Here is a 17,469-nt window from a genome sequence, read left to right on the forward strand (position 1 = left end):
TCCCATATTTTCTAGCATTATTATAGCAAGAAAATACCATCAATCCTGTACTGAGGATTACAATGGGGTCACAACGTACGACAAATATCAACCTAAAGGGTACTAATAATGTGCAATGTTGCACTGATGATGATGAGCCATCTTGTCACCATGCACTACAGTGCAGAGTGCATGTGACAGAAGCCCATCCGTGCCATTGTGCCTTTCAAGAAGTCACAATCCATTCTGTCATAAGCTTTTTCAAAGTCTAGCAAAAGAAGGGCAAGGGGTTATTGGCTAGATTTACCCCACTCCACAGCTTCCCGGAATGAAAAGATGTTATAAAAAATACTCCTTCCTTGGAGGAAACCATTTTGTGTATCATGAATAACTCTCTGAAGAACGGGCTGAAGCTTCATCACAGTCAGGCTTGCAAATGAAGCTTGACCACACATAAGATCCTTCAGCTTCTAGAACTAGCACCCCCCCCCCCCAACTCACAAGAGGAATAACATAGGAATGGAGCGTTTTATAAGGTGTTACAAACATATAAGAGAAAAAACACACACATGGTTTATTTAATTCAGATTTTGGGATACATTCCGGAGAGAGAATACACTCACACATAAATAATCATGAAAAAACAAATATGGGAGGAAATCCTTCAATATGTGGAGCCCGTAGAGGAAGTCAACGGCGGAGGAGCCGCATGCGGGGAAATACTGGGAAGGCTAGGGCTACTCTCGTGGAGCTATCAAGCCCCAAAATGCAAAGGGTGCATGCCCTTCGATTTTGGCTCAAGAGGCCAATTTGAACAAAACCCCTAAATTCCGATCTTTACAGGCTTCAATTTCTGAAGTAGTTCTCTGATGTTGTAGTTTAATTTGATGCATAAATAAAAAAGTTGAAAGAACCCCAAATTTTTACCATTAATTTTGAAAAAAAAGCCCTAATTTTTGATGTAGAGGCTACTGATTTTCCAAATTGAAAAGAAGCCCTAAAATTTGAAGTGTGAATCTGACGATTTCCTCAACTTGAAAACTTTGGTGATTTCTGAGTGAGTGTGCTACTCAGGTGGCAGATCAGAGGTGAATGGGCGGCGCTTCATAAAGGCAACTAGTTAGAGGCGGAAGCAGGGGTGTGTGTCGTCACAGAGGTTGAACGGCGCTGCAGGTGCTGCAAGTCATCGACACCATCATCATTAGCAGTGACGGCAGACAGCAGCAGCAGCAGTAGGCACAAAAGGCTGACGAGCAGCGCACTCAGCAGCGAATGCCCCTTCGCTCTCTCCTTTTTTTTTGATGACACGGATTGGAAACCTTAATTATTAGGTGGTCGATTGACGGGCGACGAATAGTAGAGAAGTGGCGATGTGTCATTTGCTTGGCGACGAGCAGTTCAAAGAAGGCGGACAAGAATTTGCAGCAAAAGGCAGGTCGGCGGCGGATAGGATGGAGCGTCAGTGGTGATACTTTAGGCGAGAAGCTGATGGCGACCAGGTGTAGTGGCAAGCGGCTCCAACAGCACAGGTTTAATGCGAGGAGTAAAGCATGTAGGTGGCAAATATGTGGCAAAAGCGTAACCCTAAATGTGAAGAGCAGCCTAACCAAGCTCTGATACCAGTTGAAGACTCTAGGAATAGGGTTTCAAGAGAAAGCTAAGGAGGATGAAAAATGTCCTTCATGGCTACTGTGTGTGCAGTGATAGAGAGAGAGAGAGAGAGAGAGAAAGAAAGAAAGAAAGATATATTAAGCGTCTACTAAAGACCCAATGGGCCTATGAGACCAAATTGATACCATAATGTCCATGGCATATCTCATCATGGAGTGGAAAATAAAACAAGAAGAAAACATAAACATAGCTATCTCACTGGAGTGATACAGAACTGTCCATGGAAACTCATCTTGGAATATTAAGAACATAAAAACATGAGAGCAACATCAGCTCCGAGTAGATGGTATACCACTCTCCAAGATATCAAGCATGGGGCTGATGAGTATGGCCGAGAGGTCTCCCTCAGCTATGTCACATGGAAAGGTAGCTCGATGGCGGTGGAGCATGTCCTGGATCTAGAGCTGATGAGGTGATCGTGGCCGACGGGGGAGTTGAGGGCATCGGGCACACTGGAGTGTAGAGGCTCAGTCCGAGGTAACTCCTCTCAGGCGAGGTAGGTCCAGAGCTGCTCGTGGAGGGTCCACAAGATCCACTATGTCGGTGTCCTCCACCTCCTGGGTCCGGAAGAAACTGGTGATGGTTGGCTGGCGAGGGAGGGGGCGGGGTGGCTGGAGCCGAGGCTCTATCAAGAAGGTGTCCCTCTGTCTGCAGAGCTCAAGCAAGAAGAGGCCCAGGCAATGCTGGTCTTGGAAGTCAATGATCCCAGAGAGTGGACCGAATCCCTCACGAAATAGATAGTGAAACCTCCCGTGGATCTCATAGTTACTGGGCAGCGGCATATGTAATGCTCCTCCATCTCAACCTGGTGTGGCATAGTCGGCAGATCCTCTCCCCGTATGAGCTTCCCGGCTCTGAAGATGCGCTCAGCTCTACCTGTCTCTGCTCTGAGGCGGTGGGATGAAACCCATATTTGACCAATCGCAATCCGCATGGCATGGGACATGTGAACACTCAAGCAGCCCGCCGGCTGCTGGATGAATCCATCCTCAGTGAGTGCGAGGAAGTGATCTCTGTAGAAGTGCATCTTCGTGGGGAGCTCCAGAGGTGTGATCCATGTGCAATGTATGTAGAGGGTGAGAAGATCTGACCGGATAACCTGGTTGGTATCCTCATGAGACAGCCGGAGAAAAGGGGAGTCCGAACTGTAGTGAAGGGGGAGTAGGCGGTCCATGTAGAGCCCATATACTGAGAATAGTGGAAACTACTGCATACCATACTCCAGAGTGCCCCTCAAGTGCTAGTTGTCTGGAGGACTCCAGGGCAAGCCTCGGGTACCTGTAGGGATCCATGTGACTGATGCGATGGAGGTATGTGATTGTCTGGAAGAGTGCCTTCACTACCATCGGGGCTGCAACAAACTCTGCCTGGATAATCTGGTGTGGAACTGATGGTTTGTTGCGGATCATACGGGAGAACATCATGACTTGCTGGGGCCTCTCAACTCGCTGCCAATCCTCATCGGATAAATCTGGCCCTAGAAAGCCGCTCCATACATCAAGGTTGGTGTGATGAGGGTGTCAAAAAGCCAGCCCTTCGTCCTGGGCTCTTGGAAATGTGACTGGAAGCACTGCTGCTCAAGTAAGCTCAAGGCTGCATATCCCCGCGTCACTTTGGCATGTGCTGCGGGAAGCATGGTAAAGCGTGGGCCACTGAAAGTGACACCATGGTAGACATAGGATGAGACAATCTCCACAGGATCCCCTCTATATGTGAAGCTCAATTTGGATGTGAAGGGAATAGAGGTATTGAAGACCATTGCCTTGGTTTTACCAAGGTTAACAGAGAGGTCCCGTTGAGTGCAAAAGTCATGTAAGGCATCCAACTGTCTCTGAAGCCCTTCGGCTGAGTCTGAGAGGACGACGATGTCATCTGCATAAAGTAGTATGGGGATCAATATACCTGCCAGTGTGGGACCAGCCCCGCCTAATCCATCAATGAAGCTCGAGATCTCATCAATGTAGAGGCCGAAAAGAGTGGGTGATAGAGGGCAGCCCTGTTTCACCCCAATAGTGCTGGAAATCTCCTGTGATGTACCTCCTGGGGCTCTCACTCGTCCGGTGACGGACTCATAGAGGGTGATGATACTCCAAACCATGTCAGATGGGACTCCGATCTCCTGTAGACGGTGTAGGAGGCGGGCTTGGGGTACAGTATCAAAAGCTTTGCGGAAATCCACAAAGCGGCAGTAAATCCTCTGATGTGCTCTACCCTCCTCGATGATGGCACGGAGGGTGAAGATGTGGTCAAGGGTAGAGTAGCTCCTCCGAAAGCCAGCCTGTCGTGAGGCTTTGCATCCCTGGCTCTCTGCAAATGAACTGAGCTCCGCCTCTAGCACTGATCCATCGAGTTTGGCCAATGTGTGGCCAATCAGTAGAGAGAGAGAGAGAGAGAGAGAGAGAGAGAGAGAGAGAGAGAGAGAGAGAGAGAGAGAGAGAGAGAGAGAGAGAGAGAGAGAGAGAGAGAGAGAGATTTTATTAAGGTCTTCCGAAAGACCGAACTTGGCCTATGAGACAAATCAGTGTACCTGTGTGGGGTATCCTCTGTCATCCCAACAAAATGAAAAAGTACTGAACTAAAAAGCTGAATCTGGGTGTGCACCAAGTACAATGAGTGGGGGAGGTGATGGAGCTAGCTAGGTAACCGCACTAGAGAGAATATGTTGCACGACCCGATCTTCTTGTTGATTTGATATATTGAAGCTTACACCAAGTACATGCTTTTATAGGCTGAATGCCTTATCTTTCTCAACACTCTATTCATTGGGCAATGACACTAATAGGGAGCATAGTTTTTTTCATACGCGTATGATTGGCCAAGCATACATTTGCTTGCGTATGAAACGCCGAATGATACTTGTCCCAAAAATTTGGGGGAAAATATCAAGATCATGAGGAAGACGGTGCCCACATCGAGGGTGCTCACAACGATGGCCAACATCCCAAAGCACATGGTATTCTTGATCGGCACAAACGCATCCAGGACAGTCGTCTTAGCGCCTACGAGGTTGAGCTGCAGCTTGAGCCCTTGTGCGATGAGGCTAGACAGCAAGTGGAATGCAAAGGAGAGCACCTCAAACATTACAAGGCTTCTGGCCAGAGTCTAGACTAGCTGGCGCGTAGCACACAAGGGTCCCCTGTCTCAACCATAGTTCATAACATACGTTTAGCAAATGCATACGCATTCAGGTATGCAAGAATGTTTCGAGTATGTTTTAGTCCCAGGCCGAGTAACATACGTGACAAATATAATACCTCATAGAAAGGACGAGATTTAGACAAGTAGATACAAATATACATTGTCAACTCAAGCTCTCCAAGTTCCATTATAAAAACTTACAAAGTTACAACTTACAAGTTACATAAATGCTCATGGTGTGGACTGATTTTCGATTAAAAAAGCGTAGCACCTTTCAAAAAACGTAAAACCTTCGAAAAGCATTAAAAAAAAAAACAAGTATGAAAGACGAGTTTCAAACGCGTATGTTGCAAACGAAGCAAACGCGAATGTTATGAACTATGGTCTCAACTAAGGTTGCTCCACTGTCGAGATTCAGCCCAAGAAACATGACTGTCCTGAGAAGACCGGATTAACGGTCACTAATGTCCTCCATCAAGCACACCTATCAGTTCTACGATCTGGACACGAAGCTCAGAGTCGTGGAGATGTAGGCCGGCCGACATCAAGGCGATCCAGGCAATCATTCAAGCATATCCCGTCGATCCCTTCACCACTCTCGCTCTTCCCAAGTTGAGCTCATTTTCTTATGGCACCCCACGCCTTCCCACATTTGTCCTCCAATGATCGCCAAACTACGGTGGAAACACCGGCGCTCCCTTCTGCGACATCAATGAAGATGGTCTTGCGCACTATTTGAACTAGTCCAAAAAATTTGGGGGAAAGTATTGGGGAAACGATTCTGTGCGTGCCCCACTGCACTGTGCATTGTGTGTGCACTATACATCTTCTTCTCCAACCATCCAGTGTCCAATCAGCAATGTCTGGCTCTGCCGCTTCCGAAGAAGTGATTTTCCCCAAATTTGTTTTGCAGATGGTGCGTCCGAAGGGATCAGAGTGGGAGTATGTGGTAACTTCGAGGAAAATTGGGAGAGGGCAATTTACATCTCAGTGCAAGTACTGCCCACATACATGGAATGGAGGTTCACATATGTTTCAGGCCAGGGGTCCAAAGCATACTTCAAACATACTTTCATACCCGTATTTGTATGCCGTATGGTTGCCGTATGAAAAAACTATGATAGGGAGTGTTCACACACACTTCACACTCATAGGGAGTGTTCACACACACCTTCTAGTCCTGGTTGGGCAAATAGATCTAGACCTGATGTAGCCTTGATCTTCTCACAAGGCGGTAGAGAGGGCATATGCCTCAGAAGGACCATTGAGATTTTTTTTTTCAGTTGTTTATTTATTTATTTTGTGGTTTAAGTATATAATTCAATTTTCTATTTGTTTCAACAGTTTTTTTAAACATAGTATTGGAAAGAAACAAAACTTCAAATTTTGTTTTGTGAGTGTAGGTTTTTCTGGACATTTTGATGCGCCCTGGTTCAGAAGTGAAACTTCCAGTTAATGCGTCACATGGAATGATCATCTACATTTTGGAGGTATGGGTAGAACATAGGTTTTTACCTTTCTTTTGCAAAGCTACATGAGCAAGTTCTGTGGTCAGGATATCATGCAGTCTTTTTCCTACCCTTGACTCGAAGCTACTATGGGTTTCAAGAAAGATTTTGATGTAAAGAACTGAGGCTTAGCTTGGTTTTATTAGTACGTGTGGATCCAACTGCTTCTGTTCAAACAATAATTTTCATGTCTTCTGCTGTTGTGTCATTGTGGTTATGGTAGCAGTGGACATTTCATTAGCTATCTGAAAGGTCGGAGATTAAGAGAGTGAATGCTGTGTGCAAAAGTTGGAAATCTATCTTGCGGAATGGAAAGTGTGAGCATATGGCATGTTAGAAACATGAACACTGGTTTTTCACACTCAAAGCAGGTGTAATAGTCAAGATTCAATAGGGGTGGTGCGTTTTCAGCTGTTTATATTACCACCCCCACCTCCCGCCTCCCACCCACACACACACACTCTCTCTCTCTCACACACACACACACACACACACACACACACAAGCAAAGATTCTTCTATTAGTGAAAGGAGAACATCCGCTCGTGGACGGAATTACATCTTTCCAAAAGGGTAGAGTGTGTTGGGATTCGGAGTCTCATGTGTGTGAGTCCCCTCGTGTGAACCCGTGTTTGTGTGTCTGTATGTGTGTGTGAACAGCCCCTAAAAGGGTTATTGTTCTAGTAGTGTGTGAACACACTATTATAAGTGATAGGGTAAGTTTGCCATGTGGCATACACTTATTAGATTGTGATATTTGTATGGGTGAAAAGATAAGGCTGCAAGCCTACAAAAGCATTATACTTATTGAGTGAACATCACTTCTATCATATCAATTAATCTATCATTGAGTCATGCAATACTCTCTCTCTACAGTTCGGCATTCTCTCTCTCTCTCTCTCTCTCTCTCTCTCTCTCTCCCCATGGATTTGCATCCACCTTAGCTTAGGTTCTCTATACACACCATGTAATTTAACATGGTATTCAGAGCAGGTTACACCATCGTCACAGCTGCCTTCGCCAATCTGTCCGCCCTGATCAGCACATGCTAATGGTGCTGCCTTCGATTACTACCTCCATCGCTGTGCAGCTCCTGTCTGCCCAGATCTGCAGACCTACCATTGAATACAGCTGCCATTGCTGCTCCTCTGTAGCCATTGCCTCAGCCACCGCATGTGTGTCGTCTGTCTGACACCCTGTGCACTGTGTGTGTGCCGCCTCCCCCATCCAGCACCACCACTGTGCCCAACTTGCGCTACTCTCGCCTGTGCAGTCGCCGCCTAGGTCGCCCGCTCCACATTCAGCCGTCAGCAGCAGCCTGTATCAAATATACCCACAGAGTGACACATCAGCAACAATTTGGGGCTTTTCAGAAATCAGGTAAAAATTATCTAATTGATGCTCTTGGACGCAACACAATTTGGGGTTTTCAAAGTTGGGGACAAAATTCCTTAATTAAAGCTTCCACATCAACAATTATTTCCATTTTAGGGAAAATCATAAAATTAAACACCATGTACGTATTCATAAAATTTGGGTTTTTTTTCCCAAATTGGTCTCCTGCATAAAATTGGAGCCATGCCAGCAGCATTGGCATGGATACATCGCTGAAAGAGATTACTCTTCACCAACACATGCTCGAGGGGAAGTTTTCAAACTTCCAAAAATTATCCGGGGTTCTCTGCCTGGGAAGACCCCTAAAAACTGAAGTAAATAACCTCTATGTGTGTTTTCCATTTCCTAATGCCTTACTGTTATGAAAGGTCTCGTTTCCGTGTCATACCCTACTTAGAGCAACGAGGGGTGTCTTGGTAAGCTAATGTAGGTAGCCATGTGTGGTCAAGCTCTCATATCAGGCACTCCGAAGGGGGGTTTGTTGGGATCCGGAGTCTCATGTGTGTGAGTCCCCTGGTGTGTGTGAACCTCTTTTTGTGTGTCTGTGTGTCTGTATGTGTGTGTGTGTGTGTGTGAACAACCCCTTATTGTTCTAGTAGTGTGTGAACACACCCTTATAAGTGATAAGGTAAGTGTGCCATGTGGCATACACTCAAATAGAGTGTGATATTTGTATGGGTCAAAAGATAAGGCTGCAAGCCTACAGAAGCATTGTACTTGTTTGCTGAGTGAACATCACTTCTATCATATCAATCAATCTATCATTGAGTTGTGCAATACTCTCTCTCTATAGTTCAACTCTCTCTCTCTCTTTTCTTTTCCAGACAGTGTATCAAATGTCACATGGTTGTTACTCTGGTCTCATAGGTCACTTTGGCCTTTTGAAGACGTTAATATAACATTTCATTTCTCTCTCTCTCTCTCTCTCTCATAGTGAGAGGAACAGAGTATTGAGACAGGATCTATGGCAGCTCTATACACGAGAGACATGGATATCGCCTACACAGCCTCTTCCACCGAAGATGCTATACTACAGAGATCACTTCATGAGTATCACTGATGATGGATTTATAGAGAGGCCTAGATACATGGAGGGCTTTTTACCACACGGCTCCCGAGTGGCTATTGGTCAGCTCAGAGTTTCATCACACCGATTGGAGATTGAGACTGGCAGAGCAGCACGGATCCCCCGAGAGGAGAGGGTATGCAGATTGTGCAGAGAGGAGGTGGAGAGTGAGGAGCATTATGTATGCAGATGCAGAGCATATACAGCCATCAGAGAGAGATATCCCATTTTATTCAGAGAGCCACATTCCCTACGCCAGATCTTTGAGACAGCAGACCAGCGCATACTGGGGAGATACATTCTAGACATACAGCGCCACAGAGAGACATTATTACAGGCTCAGACAGCTCCAGAGGGGGGGCGACAGACACAGATTACTACATTTTTTCAGAGATCCATACCCCTCCCAGCCCCTACACGGCAGGGAATTACTCTCCAGAGAGCAGAGACACTTAGAGCCCGCAGGAGACAGAGGACACCTGGCTTTCGGACACCACGCCTATACCAGAGAGAGATGACAGAGATCAGAGCTCAGTTTCACAGAAGCTCCTAGGATGATTACCACTCCAGCCGTATACTGTTGTACTCACTGTCACTTTTGTACTCCCCCATATTCATGTATTCATGTATCCATGTACTCATGTACCCCATTTTGACTAGTAGCATTAGCTTCCCACTCTCCCTAGTTGCTGCTTCCGGATGCTCCCTACTGATGTATTGTAGGGCTAGATACTTACCTTCAGTTCTTTCTTTTCTTTTCCAGACAGTGTATCAGATGTCACATGGTTGTAACTTCGGTCTCATAGGTCACTTTGGCCTTTTGAAGACGTTAATATAACATTTCATTTCTACCCATGGATATCTTCCATCCACCTTAGCTTAGGTTCTTTGTACACACACCATGTAATTGAACAGAGTGTACAGTGTAAAAAATGAGATGGGGGGAGCCAAGACTAGGGGCCTATAATGCCAAATGATTCGTGTGTCTATTCGAGTGAGGAAAGATCCCAGATTCCAATTATGTAGGAAGGTGGTGCGACGCATGATCTGTGAGTCACCCACCCGGTGCTCTTAGTTCCCTTGAAGGGTATGGATGAGGTCCATCTAGATAGAGTGAATATTCTCCACTGGTGGGTGCCTTTTCCCTTGATGGCCTCATTGCATCATGCCCGCTAGATACGCCACAGATGTTGGTAATGAGCTCCCACATTGATCACTGTGTGCCCGAGGGGACAAAGGTGCCGCTAGAGCCGAAGTAGTGGTAGTAGTGGAGATCATGAAATGAGAAAGCTTATGTGCAAGATCCTTGCCATTCTCCTCATAGAGCAACACCGGTCCTACCTTCGTGGCCCTCACAATGTCCCCCAAGTGACCACCACCTGCAAGGTCTTCGGGTTCGAAATGACATAGGAGATGGGGTGGCTTGCAATGGCAAGTTAGGCGCCCCTTACTAGACACTTGTTGGCAACTAGGTATGAGAACAGAGTATGCATGATGGAGTTGATGGTGCTCTTACTAGGCCCCTTTTGGGCAGAGTACTTGAAGAAGAAGGCAAAACCTAGGTGTTCCATTGGGGTTGTGGAGTCCCTTCAATGCCACTCACCTGGTTCCAGTGAAGTTGGGCTAGGAGTTGGTTCTCCCAAAGCCACAAATACAACGAGGGGTCATTTGTGACCTTGAGAGGGGAGGGGTTGATGTGCCATCTACGCTTGTGGAAATCGATTACCAGCACCTTGTTTGGGGGCACGAAAGTTTGTCACTAGTTTTGGACTAACTTATCCTTGAGATTATGGGTTTTGATTTAACTCATATTTTCTGATGGATTTTTGCCTAGACACGATTGGAACTTGTGCCCGTATGTGAAATAGGTTGGGTTTTGGTGAGACAGTTGGGACACTTGCTCGTGTGTCTATCCCAACTTTGTGCACTACAAGCTCGGAAGATGGGAGTTTAGGCGAATTCAATGGTGCATTATGTATTACGAATGTTTGTTTGACATGACATTTGATACATGACAATGCATGCGTGACCCAGTTTTTTGTTGTGGACATCACTTGGAGTTATTGGTTGTGAATATCTATGAGGCTAGGGAAGCCTAGGAATCCCTTGGGCGGGTGTGTTTGACCCTGTTTGAGGATTAAAAGGTGGGTTTTGCAGAGATAGTATGTTTCCTAGGTCCATTTATGTTTTTTTTTTTTAAAATTCCCTTTAGAAAAAGATCCTTCTATTTTTAAGAGAAAATGTCCACCAGCACCCATCCGAGTTCATGTAGTGATACCTCCGGCCCGCGGGGAGGAGGCACTTGATTCAGCAGTGGCCTTCTCGTTCCCTCTCTGTGGCCCTTGCGACCGGGAGTGGACTCTAGAGCTCGCTATTAGCACTTTGAAGACTCAGGCAGTTGAGTTTTCTCATCATGTGAGTGACCTAGAGGTGACAGATGTGATAGGCCGGCTCTGGGAGTTGGCTCATTTTTTCTTGGATCCCGGGAGTGTGGATGCCTCAGGGATTCGTCATTTGGTCGTGCGTATAGTGGCAGACTTAGCACGCGACCCTGGATATGTATGTATACACGAGGTTGCTCTGTCAAAGCGGGAGGCAGTCGCCATGGGCCACAGCCACTGGCGCCTGATCCGGGATTCTTGCAGTACACCGGGTGGGCAAATTCGCAGCCGCTCGGATGGGGACTACTCTCCATCCAAGCCGCTTGCGAAGGCCCGCCGCACGGCTGAGACAGCACCTACCTCAGCAGGTCATCCATGAGGATCATCTCATGGAATGTACAGGGCCTGGGCGGAGCACATTTTATACGCTATCGAGGTTGCTTGAGGCAGGAGCTTCAGAGATGCCTGGTTGGTGGCAGCATTGATATTTTAATGACGCAGGAGCACCACTTGGGTGAGAGTAGGATCCGGAGATATGGTTCGGTGATGCCTGGTAGATGGGATACCTTTTGGTCTGTAGGGTTTGGTCCTTTGGGTGGACAGGGAGGAGTTTGCATGGTCATTGCAGATGTATGGCGGCAAACCATTGTGGATCGAGGGATCATTGTGCCTGGTAGAGCACAGTATGTCATTCTGAGGATGCATGATGAGCTATTGGGCGTGCTCAACGTCTATGCGCCTAATCATGCTAGTGCCAGAGCAGAGTTCTGGACCCAGGTTACGGATGCATTGCCAGAGGCCGCACATTGGTGTGTCGGGGGAGACTTCAACATGCTTGAGGACCCGGCCGATAGGGTGGGAGGCAGTCATGTTACAGTGCACGGCACGGAGCTTGTTGCTTGGGACCTGTTTTGCATGACACTGAGGATCACTGATGCATGGCAGCATGGGGCCTTCTCCCGTTCTCAGGACAGTCTTAGTTTCTCTCGGTCGGATCGCCGACAGGGAGGGACTAATCTATCACGGATTGATCGCTTTTATGTGGGCGATTGGTTAGGGGAGCGAGGGGGCTCCGTCGGCATTCTCGCTGGCACCTCATTTTCAGATTATGCGCCAGTTATCCTGACATGGGAGGAGAGGACACGGGACCCCAGCTTGCAGTTGAGGATCCCAGAGAGGGTACTTACAGATCCCAGTCTCGCTGAGGACATTGAGAGGATCTGGCATGATAGTCAGTGCTCTGACCAGGATGCAGCAGGCCAGTGTGCCCAGGGACTCATCGAGCTTAGTTCTTTTTGCACGCTGCAGCTTTGACACGGCTGGGAGAGATTCGCGAGAGGGAGCATCGGTTGAGACGCAGCCTTGCCTCGTTACAGCGCCTCCAGGAGCAGCAGCCGGCATGTGAGTGGTTGGCGTCCCAGCTGAGCCAGGCACGCCAGGAGGTTAGAGAGGCAGAGGAGCAGAGACATGAGTTTTACTATCGTCGTCGTTAGGCCTCTCAATGTGGACGCAGCTTGGTGATAGAGTGACTGGTGAGTTTTTTGAGATCACTGGACCCCGCCATGCTCGGGTAGGAGTCCGTTAGCTTGGTAGACCGGATGGTTCGGTAGCTACTGAGCCCGGGGAGATCAGAGCCATTGCCACTGCATTTTATAGAGACCTGCTTTCAGCGGAGCCAGCCACTGAGGACAGAGATGCTTGCAGACAGACTGTGTGGGCCCATGTGCAGAGGAGGGTCACAGATCGTATGCGTTCAGTTCTTGGTGCACCTCTTTCAGAGATTGAGCTTGCCGAGGCCTTGAGGGTCCTGCCGTGACATAGTTGCCCAGGGGAGGACGGACTGACGCCGGCCTTTTTTATGCGCTATTGGGACCTTTTGGGGCCAGGCCTCCGCAGGGGCTTTCAGCATGTTTTGGACACTGGGGTGATGCCGCAGAGCTTTTCAGAGGGCTTGATCTATCTTATCCCCAAGGGGGAGGGAGTATCAGATGATATTCGGCATTGGAGGCCTATTATGATCCTCAATACTGTCTACAAGGTCTTAGCAAAGGCCTTGAGTTTGAGGATCCAGCCCTTCCTCGGGGAGTTGATTCATGCTACTCAGACAAGATTTGTCAAGGAGCGCAGTATCCTTGACAACATCTTTACTTTCTGGGAGGCGACAGCCAGAGCTAGATTTCTTGGCGAGGACTTGGTCGTGATGCTTCTCGATTTTGAGAAGGCATACGATAGAGTTGATTGGGGTTTCTTAGAGGGCACTATGCTTCGCCTGGGCTTTGAGCCAGGATGGATCAGAGGGGTGGCGGCTCTGTATTCCACAGCTCGCAGCCAGGTGTTGATTGCAGGAGGACGGGGGTCGAGTTTTGAGCTGACCAGATCAGTCCGTCAAGGGTGTCCCCTCGCCCCCTTTCTTTTTCTCTTCTTTGCGGAGGCTATGAGCATGTATTTGACGGCAGAGGAGGTTGGTTTGAGAGGACTTCAGCTCCCAGTCCGGGGGGAGGACTTGCTTGATGCTGAGTTTGCAGACGACACGGGCTTATTTTTGCATGGCCAAGAGGCCAATCTTCTTCGGGCAGAGCAGTCGCTCCAGGTTTTTAGTGCAGCTTCGGGAGCATTGATCAATTGGCACAAGACAGTGGCCTTTTGGATCAGTAGTGCTCCCACTCCGACATGGAGCCCGGACCCCGGTTTTAGATGGATTCCTCCAGGCACAGCAGTGCGGTATTTGGGATGCCAGATTGGCCTAGATTTGTCACCTGAGCAGCAGATTGCCCCGCTTCTTCTGAGCATTCGGAAGAAGCTTTTGTATTGGAGTACAGCTCGACTATCCTTGGCTGGGAGGGTGGTGGTGGCAAATCAGGTGCTGTTAGCGACCATGTGGTACATTACGTCTTGCTGGATCTTCTCGAGCTCTTGCATCAGCCAGGTACAGAGGCTGATCAGGAACTTTCTGTGGTCTGGGCGGGACGGTCAGCCAGCTCGGGCAAAGGTTGCATGGGCAGTTATTACACTTCCGCTGGCTCAGGGAGGTTTGGGCATTATAGATCCAGTCGATCAGAGCAGAGCCTTATTGGGGAAGCTTATTGTTCGGGGGTTGCTTCCAGGCGTTGAGCCTTGGAAAGAGCTCCTCTTGCAGCGGTTGCAGGCTCGGGCGCCCCCAGCAGGGGGCACTTGGGCACCAGAGATTCGCTGGATCTTCATAGAGATCAGGAGGACAGGCCTCAGTAGAGGATGGGAGGACAGATTTGCTTTGAGTATCCTGAGAGCTTGGGAGCTGCTGAGACTGGGGCTCTCTCAGCGACCTCCTTCTTGTGTTGAGGAGCGGGCCAGACAGCCGCTCATCTGGAGCCCAGCGGTTCGCACAGAGCAGGGTCATATGCTGGGTTCTCGGCCTCGTTTAGCCTGGGGGCCTCTAGCGGCAGGCCCAGCTCGTAGCTTTGGAGACTGGCAGGCCTTCTGCAGTCTCCCAGAGGAGATCCAGGTGGAGAGGTTGAGTCACTTCAGAGGGGGGTTGATTATGAGAGATGATATTCAGGAGGCACTCACAGAGGAGTGGTTCACGCCTCTCGAGCCAGTGACCCCACGGTGGATGGGAGCCTTTACACAGTTGGAGATCCTGATTGCTGTCAGAGCTTGCACTGAGGATGGCAGTTGCCTCTACTGTGAGATTCAGGATGAGGGCAGACTCCAGCGAGTGGAGGTGGAGTCGCCTTTGGTTGCAGAGTGCACCTTTCAGAGGATTCGGGTAGTGGCCGCCGCTTCTCGAAAGTGGCATATAGACCCCGATCTTGCTGATGTGCTCCCGGATTGGTGCATATGGGCATATGCAGCGCGCCCCTTGGTCCGGCTACAATGGGACCCCGGGGAGTACGAGTGGCACGATCCTTATGCATCCCTTGAGGCCACAGAGATTACCTTTTTCCAATATACTGTTCGGCTGGGGCGGCATATTTTGACGGCGAGGAGGACGGTCTCTCCAGCGGCAGCGGAGCATTGGCGGCTACAGGGACTCTCACAGGAGTTCCTGGAGGATTTTTGGGCTCGGCTCTGGGCTAGTCGACAGGCCCGCAGGATCTCGACTTTTCAGTGGCTGGTCGCCCACAGGGACTCAGCAGTTGGCACTTGGCTTGTTTACAGCGGTCTTCCAGCGGCCTGCGTCCAATGCGGCCACCCTATGGAGACACAGAGACACTGCCTTTGGGATTGCCCTCAGGTGCAGCAGATTTGGCTGCGGATGTTGCGTATTCTGGCTCCCCTCTCTCCAGAGGGTATGTTTACGTGGGGTGCCGCTGCTTGGTCGACTTCGTCAGGGCCTGCTATGGGCTATGAGATGGAGCAGGGCAGTCAGGCCATCAGATTTATTAGGGGCCAGCCTCGCCTGGTTCCGGCACCGGATTTCTCGTCCGCCAGCTGGACACAGGAGCGGGATTTACGATGGGAGCTCCTCAGCAGCCTCACCATTTGGTTCACCTGGAGGGCCCGGTGCTTTACGGCCTTTGAGGGGAGATTGGAGCCACCAGCAGAGACTGTACGGGGGATTTGGCAGGAGTTGATCCACACCCTGCGAGGACAGTACGACCGCATCCGGGGAGACTCGGATGAGGCGATCTTGCGGCGCCAGGCCTTTCACACCACTTGGCGTTGTGGCCCCTTCTACACCTTACACACGGGATCCCCCCGTTGGCACTACAGGCCACCTGTTTGGCTCTTCCCCCCTCCCTATTGTATGATTTAGCCTCTGAGTCTTTTGTACTGATGCTTGTATTTTGCAGCACCTAGGGAGAGTCTCCCGGGCTGCCATGCTGTATTCATTGCTCTGTTTCTCTTATGAGTAGGAGAGATCTTTTGTAGCCCTACGGGCGTTTTTTTATATATATAACTAATGAAAGGATCTTTTCTCGGAAAAAGAAAAAAAAGAAAAAAAAGGGAAAATGTCCACCCATGGGGGACTACAATCCTCTATAGATGTACAACCCTCCATAGAGGAAAAATGCTGAAAAAAGATGAGGGTGCTTCCTCTATGGTCTGGCTGCTCTTGGAGGTAAACTACATCCTTTTTGTAAAGCCCCCAGGCTAACATAGCTTGCAATTAAGCATAAACATAAAAAGGAAACACACACATTTTTTATTAATAAGGCACTGACGATCTGCGCCTGCGAGCTCCGCCTCTCCCCCTCCCGCTGCTTCTCGCCGTCGCGCCCCCCTCTCCCCCCCGCCTGTCCCCCGCCTTCTCCTCCGTCCTCTCCCCCGCCTCCTTCCTTGCACCCTTCCTCGCCATCTCCCCCACGCCTTCTGCCTCGCATCCTCCCCCGCCTCCTTCCTCGTTTCCTCCCCCGCCTTCTTTCCCCCCCCCGCCTTCTCCTCCTCCGCCTCCTTCCACGTTTCCTCCCCCGCCATTTCCCCCCCCCCCCCCCGCTTTCTTCCTCGCTTCCTTCCCCCGCCTCTCTACCCCCCACGCCTCCTTCTCCTCCGCCTCGCTTCTCTCCCCCCGCCACCTCTACCCCCTCCGCATTCTCCTCCGCTGCGCGACTCTTCCCCTCCGCCTTCTCCCTTTCCTCCCCTTCCGTCTCGCCCCTCCCCCCACCGCTAGCTCCCCCGCCTCAGCTCCCCCTCCCCCCCCCCCGCCCCGCCCCCGCTATCCTGTAACCCTCCGCCTCTCCTTTTCCTCGCAGGGCTGTGTCCCTCCCGTTGGTGACCCCGGTTTCTGGCCTTTTCCCTCTGGAGGACTCCATGGAAGCCGCTCCGACTACCCCTGTCGATTCCGGTCTCCGTCTGGAGTTCACAGCTGAAGATCATCAGTTGTTTGTTTCCACAGTATCTGCTCTTGAGGCCTCCTCCTTGGTCTGCAAGATAGTGGGTAGCCGTCCGATGCGGAGAGAGCTTCGCGACCTTCTGCAAGGCAGCCTTGTTGGCGTGCCCGCCAAGATCGTCAGCGTGGATTTTTTGGGACGTGGCTACTACCAGGTGGATTTCGAGTCCCCCCAGGCAGCTCAGATGGTGCTGGCTCGGAGCCCCATTGCCCTCTGCTCATCCCGGGCGTTCCTGGCGCGATGGACTCATGGTTTCGACCCCGCTTCTGACCCGCTAGCAGGCGCGACAGGTTTTCCCGTAACTATGTGCTTTCCTGGACTCCGTAGGGAGTACTTGCCCCTCTTGTCATCCATTGGCAAGGCGTTCGGGCAGGTGGTGGAGACACCTCAGACAGCGGCTTCAGTGATAGCTCGGGCAGCAGGACTCCCGGCCATTCGTGTTGTGGTTCCGTCACCGGAGTCCCTCCCGAAGACGATCCTCCTCCCTTGTCTTTCTGGAGGACATCTGATACAGCGCGTGGA

At 49.9% G+C, this 17,469-nt stretch overlaps 1 protein-coding gene across 1 annotated transcript in view; it reads left to right on the forward strand.

Moving 5' to 3' along the window:
• LOC147612609 (uncharacterized) overlaps positions 1-17,469 on the forward strand; it is a 120,958-nt gene that overhangs the window by 81,463 nt on the left and 22,026 nt on the right. Inside the window, exon 3 of the mRNA XM_086783194.1 lies at positions 6,192-6,278. Coding sequence (XP_086639320.1) covers positions 6,192-6,278 — 87 coding nt within the window. The remainder of the gene's footprint in view (positions 1-6,191; positions 6,279-17,469) is intronic.

This window comes from Cibotium barometz, chromosome 45 (genome assembly GCF_041138505.1).
Source record: "Cibotium barometz isolate CiBa-2024 chromosome 45, ASM4113850v1, whole genome shotgun sequence".
NCBI classification, from domain to species: Eukaryota; Viridiplantae; Streptophyta; class Polypodiopsida; order Cyatheales; family Cibotiaceae; genus Cibotium; species Cibotium barometz.